The sequence below is a fragment of the Oikopleura dioica genome, chromosome XSR (assembly GCF_907165135.1).
Source record: "Oikopleura dioica chromosome XSR, OKI2018_I68_1.0, whole genome shotgun sequence".
In the NCBI taxonomy this organism is placed as follows: domain Eukaryota; kingdom Metazoa; phylum Chordata; class Appendicularia; order Copelata; family Oikopleuridae; genus Oikopleura; species Oikopleura dioica.
The window spans coordinates 10,242,537-10,263,232 of record NC_137294.1 but is presented as its reverse complement, the minus strand read 5'-3'; the positions used below and the strand labels follow the sequence as shown (position 1 = coordinate 10,263,232).

General features: G+C 41.3%; 6 protein-coding genes across 6 annotated transcripts; 4 read left to right on the top strand and 2 right to left on the bottom strand.

Moving 5' to 3' along the window:
• Positions 1-1,425: 1,425 nt before the first annotated feature.
• LOC145709265 (synaptic vesicle glycoprotein 2C-like) lies at positions 1,426-4,421 on the bottom strand (the record flags this gene model as incomplete). The annotated part of the gene is made up of 13 exons (XM_081786943.1): positions 1,426-1,711; positions 1,751-1,870; positions 1,919-2,089; positions 2,214-2,310; positions 2,360-2,406; positions 2,495-2,717; positions 2,761-2,949; positions 2,993-3,222; positions 3,263-3,389; positions 3,557-3,740; positions 3,808-3,988; positions 4,041-4,161; positions 4,206-4,421. Coding segments are annotated over 13 exons (2,028 nt in total), but the record flags the coding sequence as incomplete, so codon positions are not given.
• Positions 4,422-6,032: 1,611 nt separating this feature from the next.
• LOC145709264 (uncharacterized) lies at positions 6,033-6,794 on the top strand. Its single transcript, XM_081786942.1, has 3 exons — positions 6,033-6,339; positions 6,385-6,598; positions 6,643-6,794. Exons 1-3 carry the CDS (start codon positions 6,118-6,120, stop codon positions 6,792-6,794), a joined length of 588 nt encoding a protein of 195 aa, XP_081643068.1. The 5' UTR covers positions 6,033-6,117.
• Positions 6,795-7,253: 459 nt separating this feature from the next.
• On the top strand, positions 7,254-9,760 carry LOC145709263 (uncharacterized). The gene is made up of 9 exons (XM_081786941.1): positions 7,254-7,269; positions 7,318-7,742; positions 7,915-8,003; positions 8,075-8,399; positions 8,439-8,727; positions 8,770-8,881; positions 8,937-9,018; positions 9,074-9,335; positions 9,375-9,760. Exons 1-9 carry the CDS (start codon positions 7,254-7,256, stop codon positions 9,686-9,688), a joined length of 1,914 nt encoding a protein of 637 aa, XP_081643067.1. The 3' UTR covers positions 9,689-9,760.
• A 769-nt stretch (positions 9,761-10,529) lies between these two features.
• On the top strand, positions 10,530-11,988 carry LOC145709262 (epithelial splicing regulatory protein 1-like). The gene is made up of 4 exons (XM_081786940.1): positions 10,530-10,832; positions 11,282-11,606; positions 11,651-11,786; positions 11,832-11,988. The coding sequence occupies exons 1-4, from the start codon at positions 10,530-10,532 to the stop codon at positions 11,986-11,988; spliced, it is 921 nt and encodes a 306-aa protein (XP_081643066.1).
• A 436-nt stretch (positions 11,989-12,424) lies between these two features.
• LOC145707427 (epithelial splicing regulatory protein 2-like) lies at positions 12,425-15,759 on the top strand. Its single transcript, XM_081784952.1, has 11 exons — positions 12,425-12,617; positions 12,768-12,827; positions 13,276-13,365; positions 13,404-13,427; positions 13,657-13,782; positions 14,205-14,314; positions 14,607-14,704; positions 15,153-15,271; positions 15,315-15,458; positions 15,503-15,563; positions 15,606-15,759. Exons 1-10 carry the CDS (start codon positions 12,435-12,437, stop codon positions 15,533-15,535), a joined length of 987 nt encoding a protein of 328 aa, XP_081641078.1. The 5' UTR covers positions 12,425-12,434; the 3' UTR covers positions 15,536-15,563; positions 15,606-15,759.
• A 403-nt stretch (positions 15,760-16,162) lies between these two features.
• LOC145709261 (transient receptor potential cation channel subfamily A member 1-like) lies at positions 16,163-19,596 on the bottom strand. Its single transcript, XM_081786938.1, has 10 exons — positions 19,418-19,596; positions 19,115-19,169; positions 18,803-18,907; positions 18,359-18,439; positions 18,163-18,297; positions 18,055-18,113; positions 18,000-18,015; positions 16,516-16,785; positions 16,359-16,467; positions 16,163-16,313 (listed from the first exon to the last, which is right to left on the bottom strand). The coding sequence occupies exons 1-10, from the start codon at positions 19,594-19,596 to the stop codon at positions 16,240-16,242; spliced, it is 1,083 nt and encodes a 360-aa protein (XP_081643064.1). The 3' UTR covers positions 16,163-16,239.
• Positions 19,597-20,696: the final 1,100 nt, after the last annotated feature.

Sequence of the window (20,696 nt, the reverse complement as noted above, 5' to 3'; positions counted from 1 at the left end):
GAGAAAGGTTTGACAGAGATCTTTAGAGCTTGGTGGGCTTCTTGGTTTTTCTGATTGCGTTTGGAGTTTTACCGGCGTTCGGTTTCTTCTTGTTGCTTTTCTTCGAGTTCTTCTTCTTCCTGTCGGCCTTCTTCGTTGGTAGCTTTTCATCTTCACCGAAGAGGGTGACTAGCTCTTCGTCTGTTAAGGGCTTCTTCGGCTTTGCAGATCCCTTGACCACCGTTGGTTCTTCGAAGAGTTCCTCAAACATCTCCTCTTTGATTCTGTTTTGCATCTTGATCAGGTCCCGTTTGACTTTTTCATCCATTTCACGGACAAGGCGGTCCACATCTTTTGGCAATGCATACCCTCCGTTCGCATCGAATTCACGCTGAATTCGTCCATCATCAGATACAGTCCCCATTTTGTATCGTCGAGACTCACGAAACTCATCATTTATAGGTGCAATGCCAAGAAAGTTGACTATGCCGAAGACAGGATGAGCCTGTTTCCTGAGGACGACGTATGTCAGAATGTAGTTTTCGAAGAGGTCGACGAAGCTTTTCTCCTCAACTCTGCTTCCTACTGGCTCAATCATAAGCAACTCCTGACGAGTGTAAGTTGGTGGAGGAAAATTTGTATAGGCTTTCATTTTTGATGGGTAGGAACTTTCTGGAACCTACTTTATACCAGAGAAATATTATAGATGGCGCACCATGGACGGTATCCCGCTTGGGACGATCTTGATAAAAATGGAATCATGTGCAGTTAGTTTTCGCTGATTGAAATCAGCAAAAAGGGAACTCTTTGAAGAAATTTCCTATTGAAATTTTTTACGTAGCGTTTTGCTTACCCTAAGAAATCATAGGCGTGTACGGAGTGAAAGCTCGTAACTGTTCCGAACGCATGAACCCGGAGCATGAACATCAGTCGACTGAACTGATTTCATCACATGTTCACTCACAAGTCGTCAAATATTGCAGAATAATGCAATTCCCATGGTCCAAAAATATTGTTGGGTTTTTTCCCAACATGCGAGGTCCCTCGTGGTAATTTTTCGCAATATTTGTAAAATTGAGAAAATGGTGTCAGTCGTAATTTTCCTTTTCATTTAGTAATTTGTTGGGTTATTCTAGCTGTTTATCACTTTTTCTTTAGGAAATTGAAGAAGACCTGATTTCATGGGAGTTGACGAATCGAAGTAGACTGTCCTTCGGGTACTATTTACATGGTCAATATTTTCAGGTTTCCATTTTTGGTAAGTGCCTTTTCGGGTAGAACAAACGAAATAAAACTTTCTGACCTGCTTCTCGGTTCTTTCGAAACTACTCGATTTCGAAAATATTTGGCATGAATTAGGAAAGGATCAATGTGCGAAAAGTGGAGGATCATATCATATGTAAAAATATATATGTGTAATTATGTATATTTGAGACATGAGTTTATTGAAGTATCTTTCGGCAACGAGTCGATAAAGTAGTGTAGTGAAAAGGGATTAAATATGGTTTTGAAAAGTCGAGTTCGGAAACAATTGAATAACTGAAATATGAAGTAGTAGCCATAGTCTAATATTAGGTTGACAGTATATTTGAAGAGTGAGATGAGCTTTTCTAAAGCAAGGGTCGATTTCCGGTGTCTTGAATACGAATGGCGAAGATTCCTCCGGCAAGAAGCGCCGCTGCTGCTAGAAAACTGCCCGCCCACAGCGGCATATTCACAACGTATAATGAGCCTAAAATTTCCTGGCTAAATGGATTGGCCAATTAGGTACCTAAAAGTGCGCCACCACGTGACACAGCGATAAAAATTCCCAGCGCCGTCGATCGTCTATCTGTGGGAAAAGATTCCACCGTGAGCACATGCACAGCTGACCACGACGGAACCAGCAAGCCTTTAGAAACGTTATTTCTTTCTATGATCAGTGAGTTTTGTCATTCACCTGAAAACAGGCAAAGAATCGCGAGAAGAGCTGCCTCGGCGCTTTGAGCGAGCGGAAGAAAAGGGCGAATATCATTCCAGTGAAGAGTCCACCGCACAGCATGTTGATACGGCCAATGCGGCCCATCAGAAATCCGCATGCTACCAGGCCTTATTACTCGCGTCAACATGGCTCAAATGATTTTAAAATTTTTCAGGGTCGAATTAGGAAATTAAAAATTTTTAAGAGGGCAATAGGTTAGTTAGGTCGAATTTTATTGAACAATTAGGGCTGTCGTGTGGCGATGGATGTGTTCACGCGATGCCTGGTAATGCTGCCATTGATCCCAGCAAGGCGACAATGTATTCCCAGTAGGCCGCGTCCCCCGCTACATCGTCATCTTGAGGTGAGCACTAAATTAGGTATATAGCTACAAGCTCTACACGCGCACTACTGTATTACCTCTTGACTTTCCCTCACTGTTGTCTTTTCGTCGAAAATACATGTCTTTAATTTTATTATCCAAGTAGTTCAAATATCAAAATAGTGAATTAGCTGAATTATGAATGAACAACTAAACAAATAATAACTATTCCTGAAATTTGGGGTCTTCAGTGGACTTCAGATCGGTATCCTCGAAAACAGTCTCTTCAAAGGTACAACTGTCGAATCGAGTATTCGGAGTTTGGACGTTGATAAAGATGTTTCTCTTGAAAGTACATCTTTCGAATTTAACATGGCGAATCTTCAAGCTCTGTTCGGAACTGACACCACCATTCGGTTGCCATGTGACGCTGACGAATGACATATTTCGGAAATCCTTAATTACGAGTCACGGCGACTCTATTTTATGCAAAAGCTACCTGATTTTCCACAGTGGTGTTGATGCGGATATTACTCAAAGCTTGGTCTGCCCGGAACTGGCGATGAGTTTCGTAGTTGAGATTTCTCAGTGATCGGATCTGGTTGGGAACGCTGGTCTGAACTCCGAAGCCGGCGAAAGAGAGACAAAACCAGCAAATGGCCAAATACATAGTTTCCTGGCGATATTTCTTAAAACCATGTAATACCACAGTAAGGATAAATTTGAGTTACTTCTGCGATGAGTTTCGTTCCCGTTAGAATTTCATCAACTGCAGTGACGAGTCTTACGCCGATGCGCTGTGCGAATGAATCCGTTGATCGAGAGATCTCCGTCAGTCCTGGATCGATGGGCTGCGGCTCTGCAGACATGTCAGCCACCAACTTATGGTCACTTTCATTGCGGGCCGCGTAATTTGTATCATGGATCAGCTGAAGTGTGGCGAGCGCTTCGCGTGGATTCCCTTTCACGGTTATGCAACTTTCTTTAGAGCCAAAGCGAGCAATTTAAATTGACAACCATCCCTGATCGAAGGAGCCATCTTGGGGACTCGGGCAAAAACGTAAGAGCAGTAGCTGAGATAACAGATGGAAGAGCGCAAACAACAACAAACACTCGCCAAGCATGGAACTAAACCAGTGTATAATTGTTACATAATAATCTTAGAGTGACCGCGAGCATGGCAGTCAATGTCAAATTCTCAGGGAACAAGCAACTAAATGAGTTCACTTTCGAGTTCGTGAAAATCGTCGCTCTTTCCAGATCATAATTACGCAATGTGTCTTTTTTCAGATTACCTGGTACTCAGACCCATAAGCAAAACCCCAACCAGTGTTTGGAATGATCTCCCAGGCCATGGCAGCTGCATAAACTCCACCAAATACCCATGAAAGGCAAAGCCAGGAGAGATGTTCGGCGCGTTTCTCCCGAGGGAGTACTTCGGCGTAGTATGAGAATACAGCAGGGACGGCGCCGCCAATTCTGAAAAATGGCTCAATTTGAAAATTACACGATACATATAATTAGACTTTATTCAATCACTACTAACCCGATGCTGGAGCCAAGGCGACAGAAAAGGAAACTACCGAATCCTTGCGTAAAGGCAGAGAGGATCGAAAAGAAGCCGGATATGCTGAGGCAAACGAGAAGACAATGTCTTCTTCCAACCTTGTCACTCACTCCTCCCCAAATCAACGCACCAAAGCACAAGCCCAAATAAGCGATCGATCCTTATTTCACGTGTTAACTAACTAAGAGCATTTTTGGAGAGTCGCAAATTACCTAGCCAAGCGGAGCGTTCTTCTGTGAGACAAAGGTCTTTTTGCGTTGAGGGCAGAATAAAACCAATAACAAATTGCTCGATAGACTCTGCTGCCAGGCCGATAGAAAGAGCAGCGAAAATCTAGAATGTTAATGCAACAACTGAAGATTAACAGTAACACTGACCATCCACTGCATTTTCCCATGGCCACATGATCTGAGTGCGGCCTCGTATCTATAACCAGCTTCTTCCAATTGCGCTTTTTCCGGATATCGTCCATCGTCGCCATCTTTCACAATATAATCAGCATCTTCATCCCCATCTTCTGTGGCCCCTGATCCAACATCGCTAGCTCTGTCGAATTGACTTTTCCACGATTTTCCAATAATTTGGTTTTGATTCAAAAGTGCTACTCTCGAAGAGACAAGTCGAAATAATGTACTAATGAGCGGATAACTAAGCTTTATTGATTATGTCTTAGTCCTGGAGAGCAAGCAATTTAAACAGCTCTCCTCAATTCTACGAAAATTAAAAATTTATACTGCCGATCCTATTGGATCGGATTAAGGCACCAATGTGCTCTAACTTTTAGAGCATCGTCAACTCTGGAAAACGTTCCTTTGGCCGGCATATTGTTGCTCATAAGCACCACCGCCCCAGTCTGCCGAAGACTCTGCCATATGGGTTCCTCCACCATATTCGCCGTCTGTGTACTGTCCCGCCGTCTAAATTTCAACCTTTGATGTCTTGATCTAATTTAAAAATTATAACATTGAATTTAATCTACTTATTTGAGGTTTTTGGTAAAATAATGTTCAAAGCACTGAAGCTTCGATAAAAAATAAAATTTAAAACCTTCATGGATATTTTTACACTAGGTACTTTTAGAATATAATTTTACCTCGTAGCCATCATAATCTGGATTTTCAAAGTGACTCATTTGCGGCTGTCCCCACTCGAGGGAAGCTTCAAACTTCTGAAATAAGCCTGTCTTCGGTGTCTTCTATGTTTCTGCGTTTCTCTTAGCTGACTTGCCCAGTCAAAAATTTGACTCTAAGTCTCTGTCGGAGTTGAAGTGATCGTTATTTCGCGTGAGAGAGTGTTCTGCGCGTTTTTCGCTGCCGGCGTGTCTCTTTTCCTTGTTTGAGGCAGAAGGGATGAAGAGGTGGGAAGAGGCAGAACGGCGCAACCCACCACGATCAATACCGACGACAACAGACGAGCAGTATCATTTATCGACGTACAGGCAACAGTAATCAGATAAATCTATATTCATAGACATTTATCTCAAATTTTCGAAACTTGATGTCCGAAATTTTCCGCTTTCAGAGAAAAGGATTTATAAATTGTTGAAATGATTATGAAATAAAACATAATAACAAATTAAGGATTCAATTAAGATGGTCTTAATTCTTGTATTCTTGCTTACTCGAATATTGTCTCAATATGTTCGATATTGATGTTTGAGGCCAAACAGAACTCCCACTTTGCGAACTCTGTTCAGCTTGTCTCTCATACAGACGACTCTTGGCAGCAGTTTCTGACAGACGAAAATTCAAAATCATTTTTCAAAACAGAAAACAATCAGTTAGCAAATCGTTAATAAAACAAGCTGATTTAGTTTTCTTCGTAAAATCGCAAGCAAAAAATCAAGGAAGAGTACAAAATTTTAATGATTAATCTCGCCTCTCTAACCTTCTTGTTGATCAATAAAATTTTTGAACAAGTTGAAAACTCTTTTCAAGTTTGTTGAGTTCGAAAAGTCTCACCAGAAACCTGAAGCTATTGGATGAATAATTTCCGGGTAATTTGCTCAATTAGATGATCTACATCAAGCGCGTCACTCATTATGAACAGTCCTGAGTAGAGTCGACCTGCTAGAATCATGTCTTTGCAAAGAATTATGAACCTGTGTCTTCTCGAAAGAAGTCCGAATTCGATCCGAACTCTGTTTTTAATATCCAAAGGCAAGACGACTCTAAATCGAGCCGAACGCCACTGCCCAAGCGCCAGGCAACGCATTTATTTCACATTTATCGAGAGAAATAGGTCGAGAATAGAGCAAGGAAAATAAACCTTGATAGCGCGTGAAAGGAGATGGAGTTATCGGGAGAAGAGTATGGAATACTCAAACTAGAGATGAAAGATCTCTCGAGTCTTTTTCTACTCGAAGTTTCGGAAGGGCTTTGGAGCTTTACGACGGACGAGCTTGATGAGCAAAGAGAGATGTTCGCGAGGGTGTTGAACTATTACGTTGAACGAAACGAAGGAAGTAACATTGCGAGCCCTCTTCCTTTTCAACGTGTCTTGTGTTTCCACGTAAGTTGTCAACTGTATGAATACATATACGGATTTTTTGCTAAGTCTGAGAACTGGAACCGAGTCATTTATCTTGAGAAGAAAGAAAACAATGGCCATCTCGTTTTCTTCGTCGACTATGGATACAGTGAAGTGGTCAATTCGACGAAATGTCCATTCAGAAAGATCGAGCCAGAATTCTGGAACAACAAACCTGCGTTGGTGATCTTTACGCCTGAGTGTTATGAGATCACTGATGATCAAATGGAAAAGCTTCACTGTAAGCTTAAGCCTAAAATTTGAAGCAAAGCTTGATTTTTTTAGTGTCCGATCATCGAATGAAGATGGAAAATGTGAAGAAGGTTAAGCACTGGAATTGGCCAATTGAAGTCGTCACTGGAAGTCTCCTTTCTTCGAGAACGAAGGAAAGCGGGCCTATCGAGCGACCACTTTCGTTAAGGGATTCGAAGATTTAAAAATAGACCTACTTATTTAGGTCTTTATATAAATGCATATTTTTCGCAATCCTATCATAGATTTCTGAGATTCTTCGGCATAAACTTCCACCGCAGAGAGTTACTTTCGAAAAAGAGTTCCGAGGAGAAATAACATCCAAAACAGATGAGCAGAAGGGCTTTTGGTTTCTGCGCGAAGAGGACCAAGAGGTACTCGATGAGATCAACGAAGCAATGTCGAAGTCGATTAGCACGCTGAAGCAGCCGACTGGTCCTCCGAAAGTTGGCGATTTACGAACGGGCTCATCAAATAATATGAAATTATTGATAAGTTTTCTAAATTAAGCTTACTTGTCGAGTCCAAAATGAGTTCTCTCGAAATTTGAGAAACAGTACTTTCGTTCACGAGTTGTCGATATTGACAGCACTGCGCCACAAGTACTCTTCGTTGATTTCGGCAACACTGACGACTTGATAGGAATGCGTTTTATCTATCGTTAATTTTATTAACCTTCTGGTCACTCATTTTTGACACGCATAACAGACAAATACTATGTACTTCCGGAGACACTTTTGAAGTTCCCTCCTCTTGCTTTACGGACGTACATTGTTGGTTGTGACGATGCAGTAGTGGCCGAACTGTGTGAAGGCGATGAGATAACATTAACTTACAAACGAGAACTTGCATCGAAGAATGGCTACTTCGGAGCGATTTACCCTACCAGTAGTGCTCAGCCAACTCCATCGAAAATTGTTGATCCGGAGGAGTGTGAGTTCCCTACTGAGCCCGGTCCTCTGCCGGTTCAAAATGAATCTGCTTCCTCTTGGCCGACGAACACTTCATTGGAATCAGCACAGCGATTATACCCTCAGCATGAAGAGACTATAAATTCAAGCGACGAGAAAGAAGGCGAGCACGTGATCACTGAGGAATCACCGCTAAAAATCGTCAATTTTGCACCGATTGAGGTACGTTTATCGGGATTTTGCTTTGTAGATTGAAGTAGATTTTGAAAAGATAATAATTCGCTGCAGGTCCTAGAGATCAATCAGCTCGAAAAAGAAGGTAAAATAAGAATTTTTTCTTCAAATCTTTGAAGGATTTCTTCTCTATTGTTGGATTTCGATGTTAAAATTTCAGAAAAAGAACCTTGATGAAAGCATAGAAAGCACTTTGGAGGGAAAAAGAGAAGAACATTTGCGAATGATCAAAAACAGCATTCCTCGCAGGTCAGAGAGTCAAATATTTTAAAGTTAATAAAGTTATGATATAATATCAAATATTGTTGACTCTTGAGAAGACTCGACGACCCCTTGAACATGATCAACCCGTTTGAACTCGTTGTAATGTCGAAGAATGAAGTAAAGGAACACACGTACATCGAGGGATATCTGAAAACAGACTCTGAAACACTTCGCCGTATGTCCGACGAGATTTCACCAACCGAAAGTATTGTGGAGCCAATTATCGGGGACATTGTCGTTGTCCATTCGAAGGTTTTCGAAGCTCGACCTGTCCGTGGCCAGATCAAAGGGTTCCAACTTGGATCTTCAGATGAGACCGTCAGTGTACATCTGATCGATTACGGGATGACAGAACTTCATCCATGCTCCCGTGTCTACAAAGTAAGTTCTTTTAAAATTATACGCTTGAGAAAGTCCTAGTATCGTCCACTGGTCGACCGAGAATACCAATATGCATTCGCTGTGAAAGCTGTCGTACGCAGCGATTTTAAGTTCGGCTTGATGGATAGCTTGACCGTACGCAAGAGTTCGGTTGTCCTTCCATGTGATTCCATTGATCTTCCATTGCTGATCCCAGAAGCTCCGTTGATAGAGGTTCCTTCTCGAGAAACCTGTCACGATCTTCCAAGCCCCTTGGAATTGCAGATTGACCTTACCGTCGATGATGCTGCTGTCGCTCAAAAAGAACAAGACAGCACTCAGCTCTCAAGTAAATAACAATCATACGTATGGTAATAATCTTTTTTTCTAGCATGCACAGTCAACGGGAGAAAAATTGTCTTGACCTCAGTATTCAAGTGCGGGAAGATATACGAATGCATGTTTCTAAATGTTCGAGTGATGGCTATCCCTAACTCAGAGAAGTAAGACCTAAAATTTAGGTCCTAAATTCTTAACACATACATAAAATTTTTTCAGATTCAACGACAGTGGTAAGAGGGATTATGTGATCACTCTGTGTATCAAACAAGATTGGATAGATTTCAATAATCTGGTAAAGGTATGCAATGATGAATGTTTGAGGATAACTTCAATTCGTGTCTCATCATTTTTAGGATGCCATGAACTCTTCAGAAAATGTCCCTTTACATGAAGACAACATCAAAAAGGGCATGAACGTGATCATCAAAGACAAGAGTTACCCGACAGTTCCTGATGCAGGGTGGCGACGTGGTCGAGTTGATTTCGTTCCTGGAGATAAACCACGATACTTGGGAAGAGTCTTGCCGCCTGGTCGATTCTTGGTTAGAGAGCTTGACACGGAGAAATGCTTGGTCATTGCATCGAGCCGGCTCTTTCCCATTCCAGAGAATCTAGGTAAATTTTTGAATAAGCTCTGTTTCAATATATTCTAAGAGTCTATCGACTGTAGCCTACCAAAGAAGGTTGTTCTCCGGACGAAATGCATCGACAATTATAGTGCCGGATCAGTCTATCCTGTCAAGATTCTCCGCCGACGGAAGGATGACCTCTACATTTGTGAAGTACAAGAAGAGAAACTCGTGGTCGATTACGACTACGAGTTTGAGGCAAAGGAAGCCGATATGAAGCGTGCTTTCAAAGAACGAAACCAGGAGGCTTTCCAGAAAGCCTTTACGGGAATCGGTAAAATCGCGAGCGAAGTTTTCAAGGTGTCGCTTGTGCTGGTCGAAGAACGTTTCAGTGGTTAAAAATGCTGTAAATTTAACAAAATAAACCGAAAGACTGTCAATTGAAACTTCATTCAAATAAACTCTGAAAGTATCGACCAAAAATTGTGTTTTGGTGTTTGCTCCTTCTCCAGCTGGGCTAACTCATTTTCGGATATCTTCGAAAATTTGCAAAGTGCTTATTTGTCGGATTGCTTCTTGCTGCAGGAAGTGAGAAACTCAACAGGTGTCCAGGGTTGTAGTTTTGTTTGACTTTGTAGTTTCCATTGTCCGTGGGATCCATCGTGTGGCTGATCTGGCCACTTGAAAAACTATTTCGGAATCCGGTATTGCTTCTCAAGATTTCTTTTGTTGAAAACCTAACTTACAAAAAATACATATATTTTTGCTTCTTGAAAGAGAATGCTACTCTTAAATGTTTGCGCTAATCCAGAGATATTGCAGTTTCACCCTGACCACCCTGGACCCCAGGTATAATTTTCATTTTTATTTTTTTCAAAATTATTATTCTTCAAAGAGAAACTTTGAATTATCAATTGAATTCTTTGATGTCACTAAAGATCACAGGATGCATTCATACTTTTACAAGATGGCTCCTTTGAGACCATCATCCTCATGCGATCAGGTGCCATCAGCTTGTTCAGCGTTCGCAGCTGCGCGCGTTAATGAACCGACTTCTGACCTCTCTCTTCCTCTCATCTCTTGATTGCTTTCCCCTGTCCTCAGAAGGAAGCTATCTCCTGTCAGAACAGATGTTTATGTTTGATCCCAAACAGCGCCGCTTGATTTTCGACTTATAAGCAACCCTGCTTTCCGAGAAACTCAAATCAGTTCTCAAAAACAATCAAGCAAAATCATCACTATGAACATCCCAAAGACCAACACTGACTTCTCCAAAAAGTCCCGAAACAAGTTGAATTCACGCTTTTCGGAACTTCGAAGGCTAGTCGAACCTAACTTTCCCGACATTTCGGACTGGAATCGTTTTCGAATTATCGATGGGGCGATCGCGATGCTGACGAAGATGCCAATCAAGACTTCTTCCTTCCAAAACTACCCTTCGACTCAACTGAGCAACAAAGAAGCTTGCGCGTCTTACAGGAACAAGTTAAACCAGTCCTTTGAATCATTGAAAACGACACTCGAATCAATGGGACACTCACCGGTACGACAGAGGTTTCATTCCAGAGCAGGTCTTTTGGAAGCTGCCATTAATTCACTGACTGCCGATTCTCCTATACCGACCCTTCCACTCCCCAACATCAGAGTACCTAAACGAGCTTTGAACGACAATTATTCGACGACACCTGATGAGAAACGACCACGTTCAATCGGTAGCACGCCTTCGCCTCAATCTTCGACTGAAAGTCCTCCTGGTTATCAAATTCCTTCTTCATCTTTTATTTTGTACAACCAAAATCTCTTTCTTGAACGTCTCAGACTTTCACAAATTCTTCTGCAGACTGCTCAGTCCACTGAAAATACCACTGATTTTTGGCGGCCCTGGTAGGTGCTCACCACTCATGTAAATAAACTCAAGTAAAAGTATTTCTTGCTTCAGTTCCATTTTTATCAACGCAGGGATTTATCAACAAATGTCTATTTTTTTTTCAGAAAATAACGATTGGCTTCATAAAGTACCATTTGTACAATACAAAAACAGGCGAAATCGTGTGGAAAAAGGAGCTGACTCGCGACTCCCCCTCTTGTAATAGCCGCCGTCTTCTGAACCAGTTCGCCAATGATGTCCAAGCCCTTTCTGGAAAGTTTCTAACTGTAACAGACGGACCTGAGTGGCTTCGTCAGTATTTGCATCCCTTGGCTGCTAAGTTTGGTCGGACACTGCCGCAGTGTCTCCATCACTTTGTGGACCTACGAAAATGCTTCAGAAAGTCCATCCCACACACACCTCTTTACTTTAATTTCGAAGACATCTTAGGTTAGTCAGAAAAACTTTCGTCGATGATCATAAATTTTTTATAGAGCATCTAAGGTTAAGATCAACAGGAGATAAGCTGCTAGATATGGCCAAAGTTGAACAAAAGCTACTTGAAGACTTCAAATGTGACTTCAATAATCTTATGGAAATGATCAGTTCACGTCTGCTAACAAGAGCATGGTAAGTCATTTGAAAAGGCAATATTTGGATTTATCGATTCTGAAGTGGTCATGAAATCGTGGAAGAAGACACCTGTGTAAGAGTGCGCGGAATCCCTTGGCAGTGTTCAGATCACGACCTCGCGAAATTTTTCCGTGGATTGAACATCCCTTCTGGTGGAGTCTCGCTCGTTCTTAATCAAAATGGACGCAGATCAGGATAAAGTTTCATCCACATTTTTTTTTCTCAGCACCAAATATACAATCATGATGAACCTTTGATAGGAGAAGCACTTATTCGATTTGAAAACTCAGAACACAGGTTCGGTTCTTAGCTCTTATTGCTCAATATTTCAGCTATACTCGTAATTTTGAAATTATCATGAAATTAAAATCGGAGGCAGGGTTTTTTATTCTAACTATTTACCACTCAAATTCAAAGTTTCGATTGGAATGTTTTTTTGAACCGGGTAATCAGAAATCTTGCACTACAACGGCACCGTCAGCACATGGGCAACCGATACATTGAAGTTTTCAAAGCTCCATCCATTGACTTTATCCAAATGAACGCCGGAACACTCCCTCAAGTAGAAAGGTTCCTTGGACAGGCATGAGTTAACAACAAAAATAAACCTTACTTGCTCGATAGGGTAGCGCCGCCATCGCCAGGATGAGAGGGCTTCCTTTCTCCGCCACCAAACAAGACATCCTCGAGTTTTTGTGTGACATTCATATCGTAAACGGAAAAGACGGCATTTTCTTGATCAAGACAGCGGAGGGCAAGCCGACAGGGGATGCCTTTGTTTTGCTCGCCAGTGAGGATGATGCGGTTCAAGCACTTGGTCGCCACAAGGTTTGTCATTCGAATTATCGAAATTCACATTCTGTGAAAAATTCATGCATCAGGGAATAACGCCATTCCACTTCTCCGAGAAGTCGTGCCTACTTCTAGTTCTAAAAGGATTATGGTTCGCGGATGTGCTTGACCTTTATCGTTGTTCAGGCGAACCTGCGAGATCGATATGTGGAGGTGTTCCGCTCTACCGGTGCTGAACTTCACCAGGTAAATAAAGCCTAATTTTTCGAAAGTAATTCAGTCAGAGGATGTTTCCAGAATCTTTTCAAGAGCATAATCAAATCTTTTTGAGAAAAGTCTATTTAAATGCTAAAAGCACATTCCAAGAAGGTTCCATCATTGCATTCTTGATCGATGCAGTAAGAACTAGGCGTGTTTCGCCAATTGTTCCGCTCGAGACGATTTCGTAGCTCGAGGATTTAGTAGTTCGAAAGCTTCTTCGCCACCACCTCGTCTGGCTCGGGGGCAAGAAACTTCCTCGGCCGCCCTCCGCGCTCGGCAACTTCCATTTTCCAAAACGCAAATCTCCAAAGTGCAAGTTTCCAAAATTCATTTTTCTTTTAACGTGCTTGGGCTCCGTTAACCCTCTATCGTCACGCGTACAAAGCTCGTGTCACAGTTTGATCGATCAAAAAACTAGAGAGACAAACTTAAGGTCCTCACCAGAGCAATGGCGGCGCCAATTATCCCTCCAGGAAGTCACACATTTATGATGGCCCAACCGCAGCAATTCATTCCATCATCCGTAAGTTCACTAAAACGTCCATTTCTGACACCTTTCAGCCGCCTATGATACCCGACGATGAGGTACTTCGCAAATACTTGTTTGTTGCATGAGTTTTTTTTGTTGTAATTGATCCATTGCTTTTTGATTATCTCACATGTGATTATTGCGTCGTAGATAAAAATATCTATTTGGCAATTTTCTTTCTCCGCTAGGAAATAGACTCTTTTCTTTATGAGAAGAACTTGCTATATTGATATCTATCACATTTTTCATTGTTATCAAAGTCTAAATAGAAACACTTGAATTTAGGTACGCAACTGTGTCCGTCTCCGAGGAATGCCCTACTCAGCCACGCTAGAAGATATAATGAACTTTCTCGGAGAAAGCTCTCAGTTCATTCTCCCCGCAGGAGTTCACATGGTTCTCAATCAGCAGGTTAGTCATGCTTCTCTAAATTTATATTATTTTACTTTCATGGCTGAGTTAACTCAATCCGCTAATTCTCGTGTTATTATCTTTGTTACGGCATTAGCTCGATAAGATAGATATAGCTTTGTAAAGCCGGCCACAAACCACAAAGAGTTGATAAGGAGAATAAAAATATTTAGTCGAAGCGGTTGTTTATCGTCCATGAGGCGAAGGCGCTTGGTCCAGTGAGCTGGCTCAGTGACCTGCCAAAAGTGGCATTTTAGGCATGGTCGGAGCAAAAACTCCGATCCCTCCGAAAGTCTGTTTTGCAAACAAGCTCCTTTAGGACCAGCCTCCATAAATATCCATGAGCCCACTCATAAGCCAAAGCCTGAAAATAGATGACCTCAAGTGTTGTCTAAATTGACGAAGTAACATTGGTATTCTAGGGTCGACCTTCTGGCGATGCCTTCATTCAACTTCAAGCGCCTGAGTTCGCATCTCGAGTCGCCCTCGACGTGAACAAAGGGGGCTGTCATAAGAAACATATGGGCGAACGGTAGGTTAAAGTGTTCACCCCTCTGCCACTTCACACGAAGCTCCATGTGATCGGTGCTGGTGGTGCTGGTGAAGGAGGCGAAAAACTCGTCGCAGGCAAATGCCAATCTATGAGTTTTCATTTCAAAATGCTTCTGTCGACCTAAGCGAGCTCTTTTCGAATCTTCTCCAAAATTTTTAACTCGTATTTTTCTTTTATTTTAGATCGCAATTTTGATTTTTTAAATTCGCCCGCTTAGGTTTGACATGTTGCGCGAAATAACGCTCGGACTCAATCTCTAACTGGAGTTTAGATATGTTGAGGTGTTCCAATGTTCGGGGGATGAAATGAATTTGGTGTTAATGGGTGGCACACTTAACCGTAACGGAGTGCAGGCCCCTCCTGGAATGAGTATGCATTCAATAATTTAGTAGCTGCTGAATTCGCTTACTAACACACTTCCTCAGCCATGTATATATTAACTTTTCCAAATAACTGTACGCCAAGGCCATCTTTCTTTAGTCTTCCATAATGCTTTGTCGGGTTGTTTTTTTTTCTATCGAAATTGGTGATTTTGTTTTATCCGGCTGAGGATCGCTTTTTTTTTGTAAAAGAAAAACAGCCGAACAAAACCTGGTGGTACTGAATTAAGATCAGGTGACTTTGCCTTATGTATGGTGAATTTTGGTAATAAGGGATGACTTCATCGAGGTCATCGACCGGTGCGAATTCAGCAGCTAGCGTGGCAAGTTCTCGTTAACTTGCCGCGTTTCTAAGCTTGTTCTGATCTGGTGTTATTTTCAGAATGCGCCAGAACAGAACGCTGTAATTTGTGCCCGTTTGTTCACGCGTCTTTTAGCCTTGATTCCTACTGACTTTGCGATGCAGCAACAAGCAATGCTTTATGCTCATGCGCCAATGATGATGCCTGTTGCGCACAATGCCTTCATGCCGACTGCGGACGTCACTAGACAAAGGGTGCGAAAGATGCCTCCCTCGTTGATTTCAATAATTAATTCAGGCAGTGTATCCTTATTCTCCTTTCCACGGCGTCTTCCCGACCCCGCCAATGAGCCCTACATCTACCCCTTTGCCGCCAAACTACCTTCAGATGCCTCCAGGACTCAAGATGGAAAGCTCACCAGGAAACCACCAGAACAGTCAGGTACCAAAACAGCTTTCCCTTCTTCTTTAATCGTTCGTTTTCAGGAGTATCATTCTCCACCGAAATTCTCGAAATAAGCATCTTTTCAAGACTTGATAAAACCAGGTAGGAAGAAAAAATAAATGCTCAATTCTATCGCGTTTTTAGCTCTAAACGTGCAATAATACACTGAATCCTGCTTCTGTTTCTAATGAAACAGACTCAACAAAACAACTTCCGTCTCAAGCACTTTCCTTTGCTGACCCTACTTCAGATATATTTATCCAAGTTTCTTTTTTAATATATTATTTGCAAACACATACATATTCTTCTGTTTAGCAGCTAAACTTTAGCTCTTCTTCTATGTTCCTTCTTTTGCCATCCGCTTAGCCAAGTAAACGGATTAAGCATTCCCTGACCACGAGAACGACCATTTCAATTGACTCGTTTAAATCTAATGCGATTTTGTTTTTATTATAATTTGTTGGCATCATTTTCTTAATGCATTAAAATGATCCGACAACATTCAAAAAGTCGCTTCACAAATCAAATTCCGAATCATCGAGTTTATTTATTCTTGCGTCTATTCTAGTCCTACAGAAACACTTGCATCGGTCGTAAACTTTTCGTTTTCCTTTCTTTTTTCGTTCAATTTAAATTTTAAAACATCTTGGAACATTGAAATCTTTCAACTGACAAAATGAATGAATAAATAATATTTAAAATCTCTTTAAAAAGTAAGGTGTTTTGTTTATTATCAGTCGGAGTTCAAAGTAGCGTAGGTATGATGACTTCTTCGGGGCTAATTTCGAGATCGCAGAGCGACAAAACAGCGCCGAGCTCGTCGCCGTCGCGCGATTTCGTAAACGTCTCGGCCTACAATCGCGTTAAAAGATGGTAAACGCGATGCAAATGATGTACCGTGCTTGTCTTTGAAGGAGAGCTTCGGCTTTCGAGTAAGTAGTAGCTCGAGGAGATCGACTTTGTCCCAGAAAGCCGCTTCCATGATTGGAGTCATTCCCATGTTGTCCTTTTTGCGCATTTCAATTATTATTTTTTCGGAAAATTTTTTTCAAACCTGGATGTTTGGATCCGCGCCATTCTCCATCAAGGCATCCACCATGTCGTAATGGTTTCTGATGACAGCGTTGTGCAGTGGCGTGCACCCTGCGCTATCACGTGCATTTACCAATCCTGGCAAGTGCTGTGCATTTTGCGGCCCTTCCAGAATCGATGTGAAGATATTCAAACGGCCGAACCAGGCTGCCTTGTGGATAACATTTTCGTTCTTGTAGTTCATCATCGTGATGTTTCCCCCTGCGTAGAGCGCGTTTTTGAAGGCTCCAAGCAGGGATCCGAGATTTTGTCGTCTGGACGATCGCGCACCTAGCGCTCCTCTTCAGCGCGCGACAATCATTTTCGCTCCTAGGCGCGCAGCGCGAAAAATTCCCATCGGCGGGCTGGATTAGTCAAAAATATGCCGATGGTTTCCCTGCGCCCTCGCGCTTCAGGAGCGATGATTATTCATCGCGGTGGGCCCGAGAGCGCGATAACTTATTTTCGGCCACCCTGGCTGTGCGCGACACCATATTTTCGCCCATGAAAATTTCAACATGGGGGGACCCCTTGATTCTCGATAAAACACTGTCATTTTGGAGTAAGCTACACGATTAAACGATGGCGCGTGATGTTTAGCCAAAATTAGAAGAAGAAAAAGGCATTTATAAGGCGATTTCAATATATCCAATATAATTTTTATGAAATTTTCGAAATCTGCATGTTCAAAAACCAATAAAAATATATTTTTCAGTCATAAGTTGGCTTAACATCAGAATCCAATTACCTTAAAAATTTTTCTTTTGAAAAATTGTCAGATTTTACGCATATTTCCGGTGCCAAGAGTCACTCTCAGCGATTAGCACGACTTATTTGTAGGTTACGTTGCGGGAGGTCAGTACAAATTTACATTTTGTTTGTCGGCTCTCTTATGAGGAGATGGACAACTTAGTCGAATTAAAGTGTTAACCATGGCTGTTGATTTCGAGTCCTTTGGTTTTACCCGGCATTTTTTTCCGGACAACCCGCAGATTTTTCGTGTGACATCCAAAAATTGAATTTTCAAAAAAATCGGTCAACTTAGTCAGCAATCTCACGCTGATCATTTGATTCGTGCGCCGACTAGGTCGGCAAAATTGAAACCAAGCGCCACCTTGCACTCCCGCTCGGCAGATTTTCGACCATTTTGAAGCGTGTGAGTATTATTTATCGGCGTTATATGGCTGCGCGATCGAAAATCATCGCACCCTCACCGAGAGAGCGAGTTTATACCATCGCGCTTGAACGCTGCGCATTTGAACGCGCGAGTATTTTTTGTCGGCCTGATGGGGCTGCGCGATCGAAATTCATCGCCCCATCACCGAGAGAGCGAGTTTTTGCCATCGCGCCTAAACGCTGCGCATTTGAGCGCGCGATCAGAATTTTAGCTCCTGCGCGATAACTCAAATCGCGCCTGAAAAGTGGGCGATCGTCCAGACGACAAAATCTCGGATCCCTGGCTCCAAGATCGCCCATTTCCGTGCTATTTTATTTCTATCGTTGTTTTCGGTTCAGGAGTTACCTTTTTGTCATTGCTGTTTGAGCGTTTGCTACTTTTGCGAATTTCTTTTGTCGAAATGCCTTCAAAGAACACTTGGTAAACATCGGTAAACCTGGATAAATAATCTACCTTGACGATTGCAGCGTATTTCTTGCGCGCTTCTTCTGATTTCTCTGTCTGCGAATTGATTTCAGCAATATTCTGCGGAGTGAGACTTGAATCGTTCTTCAGATGCCTAGCTGCTCCCAATTCAAGAAGAGTCTTTACAGAATTCTCCTATTTATTCAGTTTTTTAAACTTTATTGCTCTCTGAAATTCCTTCCTTGACAATGTACAAATTCTCTGGCTCAGCAACAGCCAAATGAAGCGCGGTATCGCCGTTTTCATCTTTCTCATCCAGCTCGATCTACAAACCATAAAAACTACCGTTTTGATATTTTGGAAATTTCTTAGAGTGCACCTTTCTAAATACAGTTGACCCGAGCAAAAACATTTAACGAGACTACTATTTGCCTATGCATTTCGCTACTGTCAAGGTTGACGTAAAAGCTACTGAGAATATTTCTAATCCTGTTCTTTTTTTGACAATAAATAGAAGTTGATATGAGTGGTCCTTGTTATCTCCAAGGAGCCATTAAAACACAAGGCGAAAGCGATTAATTTCGAAAGATTTAAGCCGAGTTAGATTAATGATAGTTTCAGAAAAAAGTAATAAATATCAGGTAATCTTGGGAAGCCACTTTAAAAATCAACAAGAAAAAAGACTTACGCCTTTTGAAGCTAACATCGTTATTGCCGCCAAGTTCCTCTCAAGAACAGCATGATGGAGCGCAGTTCTCCCATCGATATCTTTGAGCGTAACCATCTCCACCAACTAAAAATTCAATTTTTTGAAAAAAAAAATCTTTTTCGTCAAAAGCAGAATCTAGTCTGAAGCTCGTAAGACTCTCGACAACTCGAGTGGAAGTGGATTTTTAGTCAGAGAAATATTAAACTTTCTTCCAAAAGTCAGAAAAAGTTATTTCCCCGCAAACAGTGATAGACAGCGCGGCGCGTGTTGCTGAAAACAAAGAGGACTCACCACGGGCAGAGTGTAGAATCCGCGGTCGATTCTTCGTATTTCGCGGAACAACTCCCTTAATTTTTTTGTTGTAAATTTAGTATTTCTTCATTACTTAGTGAATTTTTCTCATATTTTGAAATTTACAACGGCATTTTTAATACAATAAAAATAGATTTATGATAAAATGTGAAAATTATTTCTCAAATCAAGATCTTAGGGTTAGGGTGAGGGTTAGGGTTTTTATTGAAGTTGAGTTTAGAGCAATAAAAACGTTAATTTAACGCTACAGACTTTCGTTTGCTTTACTTTTGTGAAGCGTACCTTTGAAATTCTGACTTTTTCTTTAGCTTCATAGAAGTCATGATAATGTTTCTGCCTTTCTTATCAGTGGCTTTAACATCGACGCCAGTTCGGATAAGTTCTCTGATTTTTCTGATATCAGCATTTTCGACTGCTCTGAAAAGTTCCTCTCTCGTCTTGAAATTATTCTGAAAGAGCATTCTTCAGGGTGTGAGACGAGATTCTGCAAGGCACCTGCGAACATTAGCTCACTTTGATATTTGAGCTCGATTAAAATTTTGAAAATAACGACCGCTTAATTTGTGGACGCCGTAAATCGTCCCTGGGAATAGGCAGTTCTCTTCCCACAATAGTCAAACTACCACTTCATTCTCTGACCAATTATCGACGTCACTTTACAATCATCGAACTACTGTAACTAAGTACAACCGAATAAGTACTACAATTTAATGGATTGTAGTACTTATTAACAATAATAATAATTACTGGGATTTATTTGGAAGATATCTTTTCCAGAAATTTATTGAAGATTAGAGCTGGAGATGATAAGTTAACATTGATAACGAGAAAATGATGAGACTTTTCGATGGTGAGACAGAAAGTAAAAGCTGCGATAGTGAGTTCAATTGTGAACAGCATGAAGCAAAGAATGTCTTGTTCAAAAAAAGTTGAGCGTATTATATGATTCATACAATATGAATATACTATCATATAATCAAATAGGAAGTTCCTGTATGAGAAGCTAGACGAAGTAAGTTTTTAAAACTTTAGATCTTAGACCATTTCTAAGATACTTCAGGTACGTTTTTAGATACACTGAATTAAAGGGCTTTTTTCTTGTTGAGACAATTGCTGCTTGTTCATCTTCTTCTCAATCTCTTTGATATTGTCGACTTGGTCTGCTTGGTACGATTCTGTTGATTCGCTAAGGTGGCATTGGGGCTGAACGTTGACAATTTTTACTGTCTTCGAGCGTGATGGGCAGCAACATTTGATACAGCAGGAGATACAGCATGCCCAGCAAGCCATGTAGAGGATTGTTGGAAGGAGGATGACGAGTACAACCGCAATAACTAATGCGATAATGTCCATTGTTGATTCAGTTACAGTCAAACTTCTATAGAGAAAAAAAAACGTTCACAAAATATGTTTTTCTCGGATATGAAAAAGCAATCAAAAAGTTCGCTTTATATACGCACGTTTGAATTATTCTTGAGCAAAAGCGAGCTAATCAGTTTTATATCGAGATAATGTGAAAAAATTGAAATCTCCGTGATTAATTTTTGATTCTTCATTCGAA